At 54.3% G+C, this 19,435-nt stretch overlaps 2 protein-coding genes across 4 annotated transcripts in view; one reads left to right on the plus strand and one right to left on the minus strand.

The window, feature by feature from the left end:
• The first annotated feature begins 1,902 nt into the window (after positions 1-1,902).
• Positions 1,903-13,944, plus strand: BAP1 (BRCA1 associated deubiquitinase 1). Of its 3 annotated transcripts, none has more exons than XM_083869814.1 (17): positions 1,903-2,005; positions 4,365-4,394; positions 4,493-4,547; positions 5,223-5,355; positions 5,739-5,858; positions 6,338-6,399; positions 6,482-6,624; positions 7,177-7,255; positions 7,895-8,018; positions 8,327-8,444; positions 8,819-9,006; positions 9,330-9,463; positions 10,059-10,531; positions 10,641-10,798; positions 11,506-11,598; positions 12,108-12,180; positions 12,472-13,944. In XM_083869814.1, the coding sequence occupies exons 1-17, from the start codon at positions 1,969-1,971 to the stop codon at positions 12,603-12,605; spliced, it is 2,154 nt and encodes a 717-aa protein (XP_083725940.1). In that variant the 5' UTR covers positions 1,903-1,968; the 3' UTR covers positions 12,606-13,944. The 3 variants fall into 3 exon arrangements, with proteins under 3 accessions (XP_083725940.1, XP_083725941.1, XP_083725942.1); XM_083869815.1 differs by having other exon boundaries at positions 10,641-10,744; XM_083869816.1 differs by having other exon boundaries at positions 8,819-8,904.
• Positions 13,945-14,187: 243 nt separating this feature from the next.
• Positions 14,188-19,435, minus strand: part of DNAH1 (dynein axonemal heavy chain 1) — a gene marked incomplete at both ends in the record, with an annotated part of 66,923 nt that continues 61,675 nt past the window's right edge. Inside the window, 12 exon segments of the mRNA XM_083869271.1 lie at positions 14,188-14,309; positions 14,689-14,923; positions 15,287-15,493; positions 15,746-15,890; positions 16,235-16,365; positions 16,571-16,741; positions 16,920-17,096; positions 17,174-17,353; positions 17,781-17,951; positions 18,119-18,250; positions 18,684-18,842; positions 19,269-19,409. Coding sequence (XP_083725397.1) covers positions 14,188-14,309; positions 14,689-14,923; positions 15,287-15,493; positions 15,746-15,890; positions 16,235-16,365; positions 16,571-16,741; positions 16,920-17,096; positions 17,174-17,353; positions 17,781-17,951; positions 18,119-18,250; positions 18,684-18,842; positions 19,269-19,409 — 1,971 coding nt within the window.

The following is a 19,435-nucleotide window of genomic DNA, read 5'->3' on the forward strand; positions in this document are numbered from 1 at the left end:
ATCTGGATAATCACAGGCCTGAGGGGCACAGGAGAACAAAAGCCAACAAGTAGAGACAAGGAGGAACCTGGGTGAAATGAGACAGGAGTCTGATTCCTCAGGGCCTGGATTAAACAGCTCTGCAGTGCCTGCACTGACCTGTGCTGGAACGCCTGCACCCTTCTGCCTCTGAGTGACCCCTGTGCTCCACAGAGCAGGGACTGGCCTGCCCATTTTGGGGGAGGCAGCAAGAGGGGTCCTGAGGGCTCTGCTGCGTGTGGGACCTGGCCCTGAGGCAATTGTGACAGGCTGGAGGTGGCACCAGAGCCAGCAATGCTTCAAACTGAGCAGGAATGGAGACCAGAAGCAAACAGTTCCCCAAAGTCCCCCATTTTGGGGTGACTTTTTGTCCCTGCTCCCAGTAAATCTCTTAAGTGGCTGAGCCCGGTCCTCCTGGGTAGATTTACCACTAAGGCTGGAGCAGGAAAGATTTTGTCAGGGCTGCACACAGCATTCTGCAGGCTTCCAGCCTTACCTCTGGTGAGCACCAGCCAACTGAGGCAACCTGTGTCCCTAGAAACTTCCACAGGCTGAACAACCATGAACACAACCTCTGCACCTGGCGGGAGGAAGGAAACACCATCCCTGGGAAGATCCAGCCTGTGCACCTCAGTTTCTGCAGAGGGGAGTGAGTCCTACCTGGGCTTGGCACTGTCCCAGGGGCAGGAGTGGGGTGAGGGGAGCTCTTGGAGCTGGGGCGTGCGTGGGAACAGCCAAAGAACAAAGCCATGGAGGGAGGGTCAGGCCCAGCCCACTCCTATTTTTATCCCACTTCCTAAGGAAGTGCAGCAGGAGCACACGCTCACCCTGGGAACCTTCCAGCCTCCAAGGTGGCCAAAGGGGAGATGGTGGCCAGGTCAGGGCTGGCCCCAGTCTCACCAGCAGCCCTCACATCTTGACACTCTATCACAGAATCAACTGGGTTGGAGGGGACCCCCCAGACATCGAGTCCAACCTATGACCCAACACCACATCACCAGACCATGGCACTGAGTGCCACAGCCAGCCTCTCCTTAAACACCTCCAGGGTCAGTGACTCCACATCTCCCTGGGCAGCCCATTCCAACGTCTAAGCACCCTTACTGTGAAGAAGTTCTTCCTAATGCCCAACATAAACTTCCCTTGGTGCAGCTTAAGACTGTGTCCCTCTCATCCTGTCTTCAGTTGCTTGGGAGGAGAGGCTGGGCAGTACAGCCCCTCACTGCAGCCCCTCATCAACAGGGCAGCCCAGGCTGCTGAGCCTGAGCCCTGTCACCATCATCATCATCACCAAACAACCCCACAAACAAACAAAACAACAAAACCCCAGCTGGCAGATGCACCCACATTACTATTATTGCTATTTCTTTCCACCCAACATGCGTATTTTCAGACATGTTGTTATGAGACCTGGATGTTGCAAATTCTAATGGAGGCCTGCACCCTCAGCAATGAAGTGTTACGATGAGCAGATCGTCCCTGAAGGCACAGGGGCACAACTAAAAAACTATTCAAGTATCACAGTGTCTAGAAAATTACAGGCACAAAGTTCGTGAGCCTGTGCCGTTAGCTAAATTCCCTAGACAATAAAGGGAAGTAGCAGCCCACAGAGAGGAAAGGGAGAGAAGAGAGGCTGGAAATCAGTCACCAGAGAACAGAGGAGCGAGATGTGAACTCTATTGTTTCTAGAGGCATTAAACCCTAGACATCCATCCTTCGTGCACACGCCACGCCAGAAAGAAGAGCAGCCCGGCGTTCCTTAGCGGAGCGGTTTTCCAGGGAATTCCAGGGAATCCCGGGCCCTTCCCGGGGCCTGGAGCGCCCCCCGCCTGCGCGTGACCGCGTGTCGCCGCCGCATGACGTTGCCGCGCGCCGTGACGCACAGCGGCGAGCGACGGCGGGTCCCGGAGTCGGGGCCGGACATGGCGGTGCGGCCCGGCCCGCGGGAAGATGAATAAAGGCTGGCTGGAGCTGGAGAGCGATCCTGGTGAGCGGGGGACACGGCGCCGCGCACCGGGCGGGTGTGGGAGCGGGCCGAGGCACGGAGCGGGGCGGCAAAAGGGCTCTGAGGGACACACGGGCTGCGAGGCCTGGGCTGGGGGGACGTGGGGGACAGGTCAGAGAGGCTGCAAGGGGCCGGCTGGGGCTGTGGGGTGTACGGGTGGAGCTTTAGGCCGTGGGATCTGTGGAGCGTAGATTGAGTTTTTTTTGGGGGGCCGGGGGTGGGAGGTGAGCTGGTAAAGTTTGGGGGGGCTGCGGGTATGGGGCGTGCAGGTGAAGTTTTGGGGGGCTGTGGGTGCACAGGTGAAGTTGTGGTGGTGTGGGTGTACAAGTGGAGTTTCGAGGGGGGTTAGATTGGGGATGCAGGCCTAGACTAGGAGGGTGCAGGAGGGCAGGAAAGGTGCTGAAGAGGCCGGCATGGAGAAACTGGGAGCAGGACGGTCACAGGTGTCCCCTTCCCGCTACCTTTAAAGTGGGTTCTCTGGTGGAGTCCCGGAGCTGTTTGATGGTTTGGGATTTCAGGGCCAAAGCTGGTGTTGGCTGGGGCATTGTCTGAAATGTTTTAACCTTCTGAGTTGCTGTAGTGTGGAATGGGGTTGTCCTGTGGAAGGCTGGGAGCTGCTCTCTAGGATGGGGTGGTGAGTTTTTGGGGCTGTGGGTGAGGGAATTCGACCTCTGGAATGATACTTGTCTCTTGCACTCAGCAAAGGATTCTGTCTGGTGTCAGTGTCCCAGTCACCCCCAGTTTTGCTGCTCTTTATTCTCCTTACTGGTACTTGGAAAATGCTGAAATCGTTCCCATCCTGTCCTTCATTCATCATGGTAGAAAGTTACAGGACAAGGTTTGGATTCTCACAGCTGGGAGGGAAGGTTATTTGCTTGGGCAGAGACAGGTTGTTTTGGACACGTGGCAGTCTGGATGCAGGGGTGGCAGTTGGGTCAGATGTTAGGAGTGACCTGTGTGCTGTTCTCAGCCTTCAGCACATCCCACCAGCTGAATACCTTCCCATGGAGCCTGAGATGAAATCTCTGGGTGCTTTACTGGTCAGGAAGGGTTGGTGGATCCAGGTTTGGGCTGCCTGCTGGTGGGGAAGAGAGCCTTGGGAACATCCAGGCTGCTGGGATAGTGTTATGGGTGCTTGTGGACACCAGAATGTGTTGTCCCAGGCAACACATATAATTTGAGATGGGTGTTTGAGTGTTCCAGGAGAGGTGTCAGCAGCAGGGCTATGCCTTTTGTGGATGCTGAGATAATATAAAATACGGAAATATGGTGGAGAAAAGAGTGAGGTTGGAAGGGACCAGAAAGGTGATGGGGTTTGATGTAGTGGCCTGGCCTCCCACTGCTTTGAAGCATGTTATTTCCACAACGCATTTCTTCTCACTGACAATTTTGTAAGAAATACAATGTTTTCTGTTAAATTAATGAAGACTTTTTTCTCCCAGGAGTTTCCTCCCTGTTTTAATCATTTTAACTTTGGTGTGGAAGCCCCTTGGGCCCTTCTTAATTGAGCCACATACATCAGGGTCCTTAAATCTGTTGCTTACAGGCATGTTTCTCAGGATTTAATCCTTCTTATTGGTATTCCCTGGACTTCCTCCCAGGCTTTCAGCAGCTTTTATAAGGGAGCTAAAGAAGGAGATTTGTTATTCCAGTCTCGAACTCAGTAACTCCACGTGCAGAGTGACTGCCTGAAAATTGAGCTGACTGCCTTTGCTTTGGCATCATAGTGGCAGCTGCTGCTCATTTGCTGGTGTCTGATAATCCTCGTTTTCTTGCTGTTGTTTCTGTATTTCTGGTTACGTCCTCCTGAATTTTGTAGTCACTGGAGACAGGCTGTTGTATTTGGTTCCCCAAAGAAGAGACAGGGAGATGAAGACGAGCCTTTCAACCCTTGGACTTCCCCACAGCCCTGTTGCTGTGATCTGGATTTCCCCTCACTGGCTTTCACTAACGTGAACAGAAATGATTTTTTTTAAATACCTTGTGACATCTTCAGCCATTTTTCTCTCTGGTTACAAGCGTGTGTGTGTCATTTAGGTGGCTCACTTGGCAGGCCATCTGCAGTGGGTCAGGATGCATTGGGCTCTGGCAGGAGACAGCTGGTTCAGGTCCTCTTGAAGAAGAGGATGATCAGTGGGGATGGAGGGGTGAAGGGAGCTGGAGCACCTCTGAGCCCAACAGCCCCACTGCTGGGACTCAGTGTGATCCTGGTGCCACTCTGCCATGGATTTTCTGGCTGTGCCTTGGCCTGGGACCGTGTGGGACATCAAGGGATGATGGCAGCAGATTTCCTCTCTGCTCTCTTCAGCCAAAAGTAACCTGTTGGTTTTGTTCCTTTTAGGTCTTTTCACGCTCCTGGTTGAAGATTTTGGTAAGTCCTAGAAACCTTTCTGAGAAGTTGCTTTTGTGCCTGGCATTACCCTGTCCTTTCTGGTGGGCCTTACACCAGCTTCTCTCCTTTGTCTGCAGGGGTCAAGGGAGTGCAGGTTGAGGAGATTTATGATCTGCAGAGCAAATGCCAAGGGTGAGTCAGAGGCCTGAGAGTGTGAGTTTTGCTGAGCAGAATGGCCTGTGGGCCTGGGAACTCATCACCAGCTGTTCAGAGGGGTCCCTGTAAGCTTGTGCCATGACAGCCTGGATGTAAGTGATGGACCAGGAGGACTTCATCAGGTTTGGGGCAGGTGGGGGCACATCCTCCAGGGGATTCATCTCCCTCTCACCATGGAGAGGTGATGTGGTTGCAGTGTGAGCTTTCTCCCTGTCCTGGTGCTATGAAAAGGCTTTGAGGATGTTACTTCTTAAAAGCCATTGCTGAATTCCTCTCAAGAATGAATCCAAGGTAAGTGTAAAAGGAGGGTCATTCAGTGGCCAGGCACTGTTCTACAGGTCAGTTAGTGTCCAGAGGGGAATTTCCCATTTCTTTGTCTTCAGCCTCTTAAGACTTGTCAATCCCCAAAGTTTTCAAGCTTGACAGTTTGCTGAACCTGGAGCATCAGCACAGGAGTGTCCTCAGTAGTGTCGTTCTGGGGGCTCGTGGCAGGGATGGCAGGACTTCCAGAAAGATGGCACTGATTGTTCAGCTTTTCCCCTCTCTCTTTGATCTGCCTGTGAAACAGAATGTTTCTGCTGCTGGGCAGAGCGGCCCCACTGGTGTAGATGGTGCAAAGTGCTGCAGCTGCTGCTCTCTCTCTCTCTGCAGCCCCGTGTATGGGTTCATCTTCCTGTTCAAATGGATTGAGGAGCGCCGGTCCCGCCGGAAGGTCTCCACGCTGGTGGACGAGACCTCGGTGATCGATGATGACATCGTCAATAACATGTTCTTTGCTCACCAGGTGGGCTCCAGGCCAGGGGAAGGTTTGTCTGGGGTCTCTCCTGTGACACCTCAGGGAAGCAATGTGGTGCTGACAGGCTGCACTGATCTTGCTGGTCAGGAGGGCAGCTCCTCTTTCCTGGGAGTGTCTTCCCTGAGCTCCAGGTTGGAGGGAATCCAGTGAGGGATGGGAGACTGTGAGCAGATGCTCATGTGGCATGGTGATGCTCACTAAGTGATACTGACTTCTCTCCTTCTTGTGAGAGCTGAGGTCAGGTTGCTGCTCTCACAAGTGCTGATGGTTCTTGCATCAGTGTTTTCAGTTGATTGTTGTCAACACTGCAGGGGTTGTTGAAAGGCTGCCTTGTTCCTGCTGTTTAAGTTGGTCTTTGTGTTACTGTCCAGCTGATCCCTAATTCCTGTGCCACCCATGCCCTGCTGAGTGTCCTCCTGAATTGCAACAATGTCGACCTGGGCCCCACGTTGAGCCGCATGAAGGATTTCACCAAAGGCTTTAGCCCTGAGGTAGGAGCAGGGTCGGGCAGGGCTGTGCAGGGGTGGCACAGGTGGCTCTGCCTTTTGCTCCCCTCTTTGGGTGATGCTCTTAATGAGCTGGGTTCTTCCTTGCCCTCTGTGGCTGCACACTGCAGCAGGATTGCCTCTTCTCTCTCATATTCCTGCCTTGCCTGCTCAGAGCCTTGGTCCCCTTTAGGCTAGGTACAGCTCTGAGCCTTCTGTCATGTCACTCCCTGTAATCAAAAGTCCTTTCTCCTCCCTTCAGACCTATTGTGAAGTCTTGTTTTTATCCAGTTATAATTTATTCAGTAGAAATTGTGTGCTTTTTCCATCTTGGACTTCACCTGTAACTCATAAGAGTAGAGGATGTGCCTGAGGGTTTCTGTCCTGGTCCTGTGGGTAAATGGAGGGAGGGAGTGGGAAGGTGAAACATTTTGTTTGTTCCCCGTCACTTCTCAGCCATTCTCCTCTCTTGCTGTTGACTGCAGAGCAAAGGCTATGCCATTGGCAACGCCCCGGAGCTGGCCAAGGCCCACAACAGCCATGCCAGGTGAGTGAGGGTGTCTGCAGCTCCCTCTCTCTGGAGGAGGCAGACTCTCCATGACCTCTCATGGTCTCCATGACCCTCTCAGGCCAGAGCCACGGCACTTGCCAGAGAAGCAGAACGGGATCAGCGCGGTGCGGACCATGGAGGCTTTTCATTTTGTCAGCTATGTCCCCATCAAGGGACGGCTCTTTGAGCTGGACGGGCTGAAGGTCTATCCCATTGACCATGGTAAGAGCCCACCTGTCCCTGCTTGTTGAAACAGGTGAATAGCACCCCGATGTTTCCAAATGTATTGTTTTTCATTGCTTTCTCACTAACTGGTGTTAGTGGACAATCACTCCAGTGGCTCCTAGACTTGCCCTGAGTTTTGATAGCTAATTTTGGAGCCTGTGTGCTGGGGACTGTGCCTAGAAAGCAGTTACTTCTAAATGCATTGCTTTTGTTTTTCCAGCCTTGCCATTTTCCTCCCCAGTTGCTCAGGGCCACAAGGTCCTTCAGCTCTGAAATAACTTCATATAGCAAGGAGAATTTATCTCCTCACTCTCTCCTTGTGCCAAATAACCACTATGTATTGAGGCAACTGGTCCCAACAGATCCCACTGGGCTGCCTGGGTTATTCCGTTCTCTTACAGCTTTTCCCTCAGTTCTGTCTTTCAGGCAGTTATTTTTCCCTTCCAGGTTTCTGTCTGTCAGCCCCTTTGTTAAGGTACCCACTTGATGTACTTGGTTTAGTTGAGCATGGCCTGCTTTGCTAAGTCCAGCTATGTCTTGTTCTCCCAGGACCGTGGGCAGATGATGAGGAATGGACAGACAAAGCCAGGAGAGTGATCATGGAGCGCATTGGCCTGGCCACTGCAGGGTAACGTCCTGGCCCATGGGCCAAGCACTGCTCCCTTGCCATATTCCCCTGGATTATTTGTACTGTGGTTTCTGAGTGGCAGGTTGTGGAAGTGAGGGTGGAGGTTGCCTATGGAGAGGTGCAGGTGCTCTGCCCCTTGCGTTCTCTTGCCTGCAGGGCATACATTCTCTGTGTGATGCAGAGCCCTGCAAATGCTGCACAGCGTTAAGAGTGCCCTGGTTAGGTCCGTGTTAGCTCAAGTCCATAGGAGGAGGAGTGGTGGTTCTGGTCTTGAGTTGGGCCTCTTGGATGCTTGGGCATGAAAGTGACAGCACTGGCACAGGTTGCCTAAAGAAGTTGTGGAATCTCTATCTTTGGAGATATTTAAAATCTATCTGGATGTTGTCCAGGTGACCAGGTCTGGGTGATACTGCTGGAGCAGATGACTCTCTCGGGTCCCTTTCCACCTCAACCAGCCTGTGACTCTGACAATGTTTTGTGTGGTAGCTGAAGCAATCTTGCGCTGCTTCTTCAGCCACTATGAGGTTTACTTGGTTTTGGGAAGAAGCCGTGGGAGTGTGGGTGTTAAATGCCTGGGCAGGAGGTGGGGATGGGGCTGTCACCACGATCCCGTGGCTGAGGACTGCTGCCCTTCCTCAGGGAGCCGTACCACGACATCCGCTTCAACCTGATGGCTGTGGTGCCTGACCGGAGGATGAAATACGAGTCCAAACTGCACATCCTGAAGATGAACCGCCAGACTGTGCTGGAGGCCCTGCAGCAGGTAGGACAGCCCAGGCCCTGCAAGGCTGGTGGGGGAATAGACTTTTTCAGGGCATCTACCTATGCTGCTGGGGCCCTCGTTTTAGGGGTTTTGTTTGGCCTTGGGAAAAATCTTGTGGGAAGAGGAGATAGCCAGCCTCACTGCTTGGGCATTGCTGCTCACCTGGGAGGTGGCTCACCTGTGTTGTTTGTGTGTCTGGGCACTTGGTGTTGGCTCACCCTCATGAACTCTGTAGTGCTTGAGGGGGAAGGATGTGGTTTGGGTTATTGCTGGTCTAGCATGCAGTTTTTATGTCATTTGCTTTCAAGCTTATCCGAGTAACTCAGCCTGAGCTGATCCAGACCCAGAAGTCTCAGGAGTCTCAGCCTGCTGAAGAGACAAAGCCAGCCAGCAGCAAGACTGTGACTCTGGAGAGCACTCATCCAGGTAGGACCTTTTACCAGCAGTGTTGCCAGCCTGGCCTGTCATGGAGTGAGCACAGGGTGGTGATGAAAGCTGGCTGACCTGGGCCTTGGGGCAGTTTTATTGTCAGCTTCACTTTCTTCTCCGTGATCCCTGCTCCAAGTGCACTGTGCTGGGGTGTGGTGATGCCACTATGCCTGGGGGTGTGTTGGAGGGTGCAAAGCTTGAAAGTGGGAGGGCTTGAGCCTGGGGACATTGGTGACAGATGGAGGTGGTTGTGGTGGTCTGTAGGAGTGTAAGAGCTTTTCTCTCACCTGGGTTAGTAAGGGGTGGTAGAGGACATGGAATAAAAGGTGACAGTGCTGGTGAGGAAAGGCTGTTCTGTGCTTGTGTGGCAGATGGCACAGATGAACCCACCAGCCAGAGCCACCCCACGGCCACACAGAGCCCACCCAGCAAATCCAAACCGGTGCCAAAGACAGCAGTGAGTGGCATCAACGGGGCCCCTCCAGCAAACCCCAACCCCATTGTGCAGAGACTGCCAGCCTTCCTGGATAACCACAACTATGCCAAGTCCCCCATGCAGGTAGGCTGGAGCACCAGGCTAGCAGCACATCTGGTTCAAGCTGAGCTCTTTGTCTGCAATCCCTCACCTCTGTGGGATCACAGCTGTTAGCTGGCCTAAGCCTGGCCCTGCCTTGCAGCCAGCCCGGCCCAGCACTAACCCAGGCTGGGTGGGGCGAAGATACATAAAGACTGACTGTGGGTAAACTGAGCAAAAAGGGGGAAGGGTCCCTGTTTCCTCTCAAAAGAACCACGTCCTGGTGTTGGGCTGAGCCAAGGACAAGTCCACTGGGTTCTTCCTCCTTGCCCTGCTGCCAGCAGGCCTTCAGCAATGGTGTGTTGCAGGAGGAGGAAGACCTTGCAGCAGGAGTAGGTCGCAGCCGGGTCCCAGTCCGACAGCACCAGCAGTACTCGGATGATGAGGATGACTATGATGATGATGATGAGGAGGAAGTTTGTAACACCAACTCAGCCATCAGGTGACAGCTTGAGCTGAGGGTGGGGGGCCAGGAGCTGACGTTTACAGAACCATCAGTGAGGACTTCCCCGATCTTCCTTAGATCTTGATAATTCGGTTCTTCTCTTCACCTGCCTTTTTACTTTTCACTCACTGGGTTTTGTGAAGTCCTTCTGTAGCTCTTTACAGCCAACTCTGAATTTCAGTTGCCCTGAGAGTAACTGTGTATTGGCAGCAGGCTTTGGGGCTTTGAGGAACCTTGGTTCCACAGTGCTGAATGCCAGTTCAGCTCCTGGTGATAATGTTGGTGTGCTTGGACTGTTGCTAAGGCCAAGAATTTGGGGTCACAGCAAGGGAGCTTTGGGGGCTTTGGAAGAAGAGTGGGGGTACACAGTGCCCTGTGCCCCCAGCAGTGTAGGGATCCCTGGGACTGAGTGGCTCAGAGTGGTGCTGAGGTGCTGCGAGAGAAGCCGGTGGCACTGGGGGTGATGTTGAAGTGTTTCAGACTTTGTTTCATCCCAGCAGGCAGCCTGGACTGCTGAGCACAGAGCTAGCAGTGTCCAGGCTGGGCCCTCCTTCTATCAGCTATTGACCTTCCCTGCTGTGTTTCTGGGCAGGTACAAGAGGAAAGGGCAAGTGAAACAAGAGCACGTGGCAGGGGCTGCAGATGGCCAGCTCTCTGTCCTGCAGCCCAACACCATCAATGTCCTGGCTGAGAAGCTGAAAGAATCTCAAAAGGATCTTTCCATTCCCCTGTCCATCAAGACGAGCGGCGGGGGTGCTGCTGTGGCGGTGGTCACTCACTCCCAGCCGTCCCCCACACCCAGCAACGAGAGCACGGACACGGCCTCCGAGATCGGCAGCGCCTTCAACTCCCCGCTGCGCTCGCCCATCCGCTCGGCCAACCCCACACGCCCCTCCAGCCCCGTCACCTCCCACATCTCCAAGGTGCTGTTTGGGGAGGAGGATGGGCTGCTGCGTGTCGACTGCATGCGCTACAACCGCGCCGTCAGGGACCTGGGGCCCATTGTCAGCTGTGGGCTGCTGCACCTCACTGAGGACGGTGTGTTCTGCCCGCTGGCTGCTGCAGGTAGGTGCCCGCTTTAGGAGAGTGGAGTCTCACTTGGAGTGACAGCACAGTGTCCTTTGACTTCAAGGATGTCTGTCAGTCTCCTAATGGTTCCTTCCCCTGTGTGTAGATGGGAAAAACTCCCCCTCTTCCATCAAACCCGGTGAAGAGGCCCCGGTTGTGATCAAACTGGAGGAGAAGGAGGGCAGTGAGGCCAGTGACAGCAAAGAGAAGGTGGGACTTGGCAGGACCAGTGATCACCCTGGGGGGGAAAAGTATTCTCCCAAGGTGAGTTTTGTGCTGCGACAGCCCTGGGAACGTGGAGCTCACCTGGAGGCGCAGCAGCGCTGGCAGTGACTGAACTGCATGTGCACGCTGTCCCCTCGCGTGTCGTCGCAGTGGTGCCTCAAGGCACAGGGCAGTGCAGGTTTTGTGCCTTGCGTCATCTCGGGGACCTTTGCCTTGGTAGTGGGCACAGACCCTGTCTCTGCAGCTGAGACATTCAGCCTGCTGTGCTCTCCTCTGGGCCAGGAGCTGGTGAGACCCTGCAGTCCCGGCCTGCTGTAACTTCACAGCCTGTCTGTGCCCTCCAGCTAGGGGCAGGACCAGGCTCAGGCAGCACAAGTGCACCAAGGGCTCTCTGGAGGAGAGAACTAGGTAGAAACAGCTATTCTAAGGAGAAGCCTTCAGATTTTGTTTTTCAGGGGAAGCAGGCCTGGGGGGGGGGGGGGGAGGGGGGATGGGGTTTCTGGCACACAGGCAGCCCTTCCATCTGTCCGAAAACCAGGTATATTTGGGCTGGGGCAGAACCCACCTCCCTGGGGGCTGGCCATAGTGAATTCTCTATAATGATCTCTTTGTTTTCCTCTGGCGAGTGTTTTTCCTTTGATGAATCCTCCCTTTCCTAGCAGAGAGGAACACCAGCCAGCTCACCCTGCTGGCTCCTAGGCTGTGACTGGCTCTGTGCTCATGTTTGGTCTGCTTGATCCCGGTAGGAGCTGCTGGCGCTGCTCAAGTGTGTGGAAGCAGAGATTGCAAACTACGAGGCCTGCCTGAAGGAGGAGGTAGAGAAGAGGAAGAAATTCAAGGTGTGCTGCTGGCTTGTTTGCCCTGCTGATTTAGCTGCCCAAACGTTTTTGTCTGGGATGGTTTTATGTAAAAACGGAGGGAGAGTGGTTCAGCTGAGAATGGTGATGAACATTCAGAGTCTCTTCCATGTTACCAAACAGCCCAGCAGGGCAGAGCTCTTACCAGGACAGACTGCAGCACTGGCAGCTTGGGAGAGGGTGATACAGTGCTGGGATGAACATCAGCACTGCTAGGAAGCAGGGGAGAATCAGCAGACAAACCTCCCCTGCCCACCCTCACCTCTTCCCAGCTGCCCTTTGTGGAACATACTGGCATCTGAACTGGGGTGGAGACAGTCCCAGTTGTACACTGGCCCAAGATAGGCTGGGAGATGCGGCCCTTCCTGCTTTAGTCTCCTTAGTCTGTGGGCTGGGTCAGGCATGCCAGTTTTTTGTCCCTTGTTAACCCTGAACTCTCCCTTTTCCCTGCCCCCTGCTTCTGGATTATTTGGGGATTTGTCTCTTTGTAGATTGATGACCAGAGGAGAACCCACAACTACGATGAGTTCATCTGTACCTTCATATCCATGCTGGCCCAGGAAGGTGAGCTGTGCTCATGGGGCAGAGGGTTTGTGTTCAGCTGGGGGAGCTGCACTGAGCGTGATGGAGCAGCAGGTGAGAGCCTGGGCTGCTCACCTGTCCTGGCTCCCTGTTTAGGCCAGGCCTGGGGGACAGACTGATGCTCAGCCTGGGGAGCCACAGCTCTCTGCTTTCTCCTTCCAGTTTATAGTCCCAGGAGGTGCCCGCTGCTGGCTTTTGAGCTAGAGAGGTAGGGTTGCCCTCTGGCGTGGGTAATCCCAGCACTCCAGGGCTGTGTGTGTGCTCTTCCTGCAGGCATGCTGGCCAGCCTTGTGGAGCAGAACATCTCGGTGCGCAGGCGGCAGGGGGTCAGCATCGGCCGCCTGCACAAGCAGAGGAAGCCGGACCGCCGGAAACGCTCCCGCCCCTACAAAGCCAAGCGCCAGTAGCCAGAGAGCCAACACTGAGAAACAGCAGTTTGGCTTTGTGGCTTTGGGCACTGGCACTTGGGTCTGTGTTACCCTTTGCCCAAGGAAGAGGGACCACAGTGACAAACCCTCAGCCCAGGTGGAGCCTGAGGACAAAGGGAAATCGGGTTTTTCTCTGCACCTAAGCTGTGAAAGGCAAGAACCTATATGGGGGAGTCCCTGTAACAGAAGGAAGTCTGGAGTGCTCAGCTGCCTGACCATGCCATAGCAGCACCCAGACATTGTCGCCTCCATCTCAGTGCCCTGGCTGAGGACTGACTGGAGGGAAAGAGCCCACCCAGCTGGGGCTGGGTCTGGCATTGTGGGGATGCTGGCAATGCCCATGTGAGGCTGTACTGGCCGCAGCTGGCTGTGGCTTGTGTCCTGCATCCGGGCCTTCAGCTCCGTACTTCCCTGGGATGTTCATGTCTCTTTTCTATCCTTCTCCTTTCCTTCCCCAAACTAATTTTAAAGAACTCATGAGTTCCCTAAACTCATTTTAGGTCCTAACCCAGGCTTTGGCCATCTTTAGCAAGGTGGCTCCAGGACAGAGCTGCTTCTGCTCCGACTCCACGCTGCACTGCCCAGTGCCCAGTGCTGGCTGTGCTCCTGGGGCTGGTGACACCTTCCCAGTGTAGCTTGGTTCCCCAGTGGGCCATGGCAGCTGTTTTGCTGGCTGAGGGTGGGTAGGCTCGTCTGTGGCGCTGGGCCTTGTGCCCAGCCCTTGGTGGTGGTGCTGGGGGTGGCCTGTGCCTCTTGCCACCCTCGCTGCTCTCCTTGGGACCAGCTCTGTGGCCCTGGCAGTGCCTATAGGTCACACAGCATTGCACCAAGCCCAGGCCCCAGAGAAACCCCATCAATTACAAACAAACCAGGTGCATATGGTGGCCTTGGTGGTGCTGGGCACGGTGTGAGGGTGGACACTGGCTGTGGCTTTGTGAAGCCTCTTTGACGGGAAGATATGGCTGGTTGCTGCAATGGTGGATGTGGGAAGGGACCAGCAGCAGAGGGAGCCCACATCTCTTCCCCCTGGCTAGCTGTTTCCAGAGCTTGCTGGCTGCCTCTTGCCTCCTTCCAGCCCCCAGGAGCCTGGCAGAAATCTGAGATATCAGAGGTGAGCATTGCTCTACACAGATGTCCTGGGGTGGAGCTACCACAGGAGAGGACTGAATTTTTTCAATATGTGTACAGATCTTGACTATGGAATGAAACAGTTCTTCTGGTATTTGTTGAAGGAAAGAAAATCCTTCTGTCTCTTGCTGTGTCTAATATCAAGTACTGTAAATAATGGATCTGTCTGAAGGAATAAAGCTATCCTGTAATGGCCAGCCACGGAAGGGTTGTGTGAGGGAAGGGGGCAGTGAGGCAGCACCACCTGCCAGCTCCAGGCCCTGTTATCCCTGCTGGGAGCTCTTCTGTGGTGTAGAGATTTGAAGTAATCAACACCAGGCTCAATTTATTGACACACCTCAACAGAAGGAGGGCAGCAGGAGAACAGGGCAGCAGCCCAGCTCAGACCCTCAGCTGCAGTGGGTTCCTGGGCTGGCTTGACTGCATTTTTTGGCTAAAAGTCCAGGGCACAGATCAAGGCTGTACCCCGTTTGATCCAGTGCTTCTGAGGCTTGTCCGTAGGGATCTCCACAGCAATCACATAGTTGGTGGAATGGCCCGTTGTTGACAACGTGCCTGTAATGGGGGAAGCAAGGGCACGAGGGTGATGCTGCTGCCCACTGACCAGGGAATCCCAGACAAGTGACCCCATCCAGGAGCCCTTGTCCTCACCCTAAGCCAAGTGACTGGCTGAGCAGGGCTCGGGGAAACAAGCTTGTGAGCTTGAGGGGATCTGGCCAGGGGTACTGCTGCAGAGTCAGCCAGGATGCCTGGCTGCTCCATTCTCTCAACCACAGCAGGAGAAATCTTTTCTCCCTGGCTGGCCTCGGCCAACAGTACCTTGCTCTGTGCCCATGTATAGCAGGAGAAACTCCCTACTGCCCCTCCCAGGCTGCCCCTCCTAGCTGCTCCTGCAGCTCCTGTGCTTCTGGAAGTCTGCCGTTAGGGCCCCTACCTGCGCGAGTGAGAGTCTTATAGATGGGGCAGAGGTAGGAGCCGGATTCCGGAGGCTTGCGGTTGGCGACAGGCAGCAGCCAGATGACAGCCATCTCCGTGTAGAGCTCCTTGGGGCGTGACTCTGCCAGCAGCCCTGCAGTGGCGTCCCAGCGGGCACCCTCCAGGAACAAGCCGTGGATGTAACAGCCCACCTTGGGCTGGTGCGTCAGCTCCTTTACCGACTCCTTCATGACCTGCCCAGGGGAGGGGCCGCCGGGCCCTCGCTCAAGGCATGTCCCTGAGGGCTCAGCCCCAAGAAGCCTCTTAAAGTAGCTCTTAGTTAAGCGAGCACTGCCAAAGGAGACTGTGCCACAGCTCTCAGACGGGCAGCCTGTGACAGAGCTGGTGGAGAGGGGTATGAGCAGGTCTGGGAGGAAAAGCCTCTGCTAGCCTTGGGGAGGTGTCTCGCAATGTGGGTGGGTGTACCCAAGCACAAAGAGGATGGTGGGGCCATAGGCAGCTGTGTAGCCTGGTGGCTTCACCTCTTGGGCAGGGCCTTTGTGGCCTTCTAGCAGGAGATTCCAGATAAATTCAGACTCTCCACCTGATGTACTGACCTGGAAGCTAAATGAGATGGTGTCGATGGAGATGACAGACTTCCTGGCAAAGTTCTGCAGTGTCCCGGTGAGGAAGGCCTGGGGGAAGAAGAACCCACTGATCCAGAACACGGAGGGGATCCCATGAGCGATCCAGTTCTGCAGGAATTCAATCCGCTGCACCAAGTCGTTCACCCACGACGCCAACGGCTTCAGCGATGGATAGGCCTGTGGGGCACCCACAGAGGGAGGTGCTGGAGGCAGTCAAGGACAGCCTAGACCTTGTGCCTCAGCTGCTGAGGGCAGCCCAGAGCCCAGGGGCTGGGAACAACTGTGAGCTGCACTAGGCAGGAGACATCTCCATGCCAGGGGACCAAGAGCCAGCTCCATGTGAGACAGCCCAGTCCAGCAGCAGCTGATAATCCATTCCTCTGGTTTGGGTGAGCTCTGGCAGGCAGCTGGGCTGGCTGGGGCACATACCTTGGCATTCCATATTTCGGGAACACTGTTGTTGTACAAACTGCTGGCCATTAGCTCCAGCCGAGAGGACATCACAACCAGGCCCTTGAGAGCTTTCAGTAAATCCTTCAGACTTGAGGCAACTTCCTCCAGGAGCTTGTTGTACCTACAGAGAAAGGGCAGAGGGAGCAGAGTGACTCTGCAGTGGTTTATCACCCACTGCCTGCCCAGAGAGAGTGTGGATCTTTATACACAAATGAAGCTCTTCCATGTAACCCCTAGCCTCAGTCCTCTTCAACAGGGTCTCACAGCTGCTCCCCCAGCCCTGAATTGGTGACTGCAGCATATGGAGACAGAATCAGCCAAAGGTCCTGACTGGGACAACACAGTTGTTAGTGTGACTGCCAACCCCACTGTTGTGCTCAGTGCTGAGGTTCCCCAAAGGTGGGTGGCAGCAGGGGCCTGCATATCTCTGCTGTTCCCTAGCATGTGATCCCAGAGGAGTTTCACCTGATCACTTCCTGCACCAGCACTGTGTTCATGGATTCTTCATAGAGCAGTGGGTATTTGTGGATCACCTCCTGCAGGTTCATGGGGTCAGGCAATTTTGCCAGGATGTCCTTGGAGGTCTCCTCCACAATCTGGAAGGAAAGCAGCAAGTAGGTGCTTTCCCATCCTTCTAATCCAGCCCCATGGCTGCTGAGAAGGGGGAGAACTAACACTGGCATGGCAGTGCCATTGCTGGCACCCAGCAGGCAGCGTGGCACCTGCTGAGAGCTGGTGCTTGTGGTCACTGCCCACGCTGGGAACTGGCTGCCAGAGCACTGCCAGGACTGGGGTACCCACCTCTTCCCTGCTGCGGCCTCCCAGCGTGATGGTCTTGGGCTGCAGCTGTGCAATGGCCCCCAGCAGAGCAAAGGTCTCGTTCTGAGCGAAGGTGATGTCAGCATTGTCGTGTAAACCAAAGAGCTCCGGGCTGTCATTGAGAGGCAGGCCCTTGACGTATTGGAGGTAGCCCTGGAGAGGAATCCACACAGACTGTGAGGCCAAGACCAGCTGAACATCCCCAGGTTCTTACAAACATATATTCCCCCAGAGAACTGAAGATGCAGTGGGTTTCAGAGAGGAGACACTTTTTTTGCACTATGACAATCCCCCTGATCTATGAGCTGCAATTTGTGACTTGAGTACTTACATTGAGGTCAGAAGAGGTACTGATCTGCTTGTAGATACCTGATTCAGAATAGGCAAAGTCAGGAGTTAAAACCTCAGGTTTGTAGAAATCTTCTAAAATACTCATGATGCAGCGCCGGTCCCAGTCGTCGGTCACTCGGCCGCCATAGTTGATCTCCCCAGCTGTGTATTTCAGAACCTGCAAGAGACCCCACCATGGTTCTGATCCATGCCTGCATCATGAGCCTGTTCCCTCGCAGGAGAGGCAGCTCTCACCTTGTAGGGAATTTCTGCGTATTCATTCAAGAACATATGCAGCTGACTGATGCAGATGCGGAGGTCTCCGTCTGTGAACTCATAGGGGATATTGAACCCCAGAGGCCCAAACTTTCTCCTCTCCAGCATGTTCCCATGGAAGAAGCAAAGTGACAGCAACAAGGATTTAAACTCTGTGACCTGTGGGAAGCAGGGAGAGGAGTTGCTCAGCTTGGGAGGACACATGCTTGGAGGGAATCAGGTCCTTCTGAGACCTGGCAGAGCAAACGTGCCAATTCAGGAGTGCCAACTGGAGCTTGGAGATGGGGAAATGGAAACCTCAGTCAGGCTACTGTGCTAGGGAAGGCCATGGCTCACTCGCTTAAAGAGAGTTGCAAGTGCCTTATGCCAGGCCTCCAAAATACTGTTCCTTCTGTTTCTCAAAGTAGAACTTCCAAGTGGCTCTTCACAGATGTGAGTTTAGGTGAAACACCTCCTTCTCTAGCACATGGATTCTTTAATAGAGAGGAAGATCTATGCCTGGAGAAGAGCAACATCTAGGTGGAAAGTATATATTGGTGCAGGCACAGAATGGGGACAACAAACCAAAGCACAACCTGAGTCTTACCTTGGAGCAAGAATTCAAGAACTCATCATTGAAACTAACGTAGGACTTAAGCAGGTTGGCCTTGACCCCACGGGGGGGCTCGATGGTCATCTTGGAGCCATTCTGGAGAATGGACACTGGGAACCGGTTGCTCGGTAGACTGGTGAGCCAGAGGCGAAAGTCCGGATGCACCTGGAAGTCCAGAAGGCAGCAAGCACTCAGAGAGTGCAGGCACAGCCCCTGCACTGACCCTCTGGTTCTATGAGGAGCCTATGGATGGGTCTGAACTGGAGCCTCCCAGGCTCCAGCCTCCTGCCTGTTATCCTCAGAGTGGGCATCTGCTCAGTAAAATATCTCACCTTGCCAGGGTCAATGGCCTCGATGAGTCTCTCCAGTGAGGGCATCCAGCTGGGGGCCAGGTGGCAGTTCTGGAAGAAGACCCAATTGCCCTGCTCCATGGCATTGTGCAACAAGGTTTCAGCACGGGGGCCCTGCAGAGGCAGAAAGGGAGAGCTCAGAGATCTATCCCATGGCACATCGTGTCCTGCTGAGCAGGGCAGGGAGGCAGCTCCCTAGAGCTGGGTGGAAGGACCACTGTCCAGAGCTACAGTCTGGCTTTGCCATGGCTCAGCTGGATCTTTGCTGTTTGATGGCACAGCAAAATTTTTTTACAGCTTTTATAAGCCTGTGAGGGAGGGTGGAGGAATAGAAGTGGTGCAGATTTTTTGAGAAGTTCAGAGGGCACTGTAGTGGGAGCTACTGCAGCTCCCACCCCAAGGGGGTAGAAGCAGAAGGTTGGTGAGTAAGGGCCCTGGGGCATGAAGGTGTTTTCACAGTGCTGCAAGTGTTTGACCTACTTGGAGCTTGGTGAGGTTGATATGAGTGCCAGGACACTGCTTTTCCACATATGCACTGACAACTTACCTGTCCTTGGCCCAGAGAAATGGCAGAGAGCTTTTGTGTGAACTTCATTTCTTCAGCAAACTTGTAGAGATCGGCAGCGGGGTCAGTGCCTGGGGACAGCACAAACACCAGGGGGGTGGTGGCAGTGGAATCCTTAAACACGACTGAGAGATCAGTGGTCTGCAACAGAGAGTTGGTTAGAATGGAGAGGCCATAGTGGAACCATGCAGCACCTCCTCAACCTTCCTGGTCTCCAGCTCTCCTCTAAGGTTCCAGCATCCTCTTGGGGGAACATGATCAGTGAGGACCATGTACAACTCTCCTCTGGCCACATTACAGTCAGGGCATGAACCACTTTCCCATTTGTCATTTGAACTCTTCCCATGTAAACTTGCAGTATCTGCCCCCTCCTAGTGGGGTTTAACTGGTGGACATCATAAAGGCTATCCCTCATCTAAGACATAGGTATTTCCCCAGCTGTGGGAGGAACACTGTGGCTGCAGGGGGGGATGAGCACCCTCACTGCAGTTGGTGGCCCATTTATCACAAGCTCGAGGCCTCCTGCTCCATTCCTGTCCCCACCAGCACCTGCCCTTGGCTGGTTACCTGTGGCTCAATGAAGCGCTGATCCAGGTTCAGCACCACGAAGTCCTGCATGGCGTTGGTGATTTTGTCTCCACGCAGACACCGCAGAACCAGCAGCTTCTGGAAGGCATCCAGCTCATCTTGCCACTTCCCGGGCAAAGGCTCTCTGCAAAGCAATTTGGTGCATT

This window comes from Zosterops lateralis (genome assembly GCF_965231275.1).
Source record: "Zosterops lateralis genome assembly, chromosome: 11".
Lineage (NCBI taxonomy): Eukaryota > Metazoa > Chordata > Aves > Passeriformes > Zosteropidae > Zosterops > Zosterops lateralis.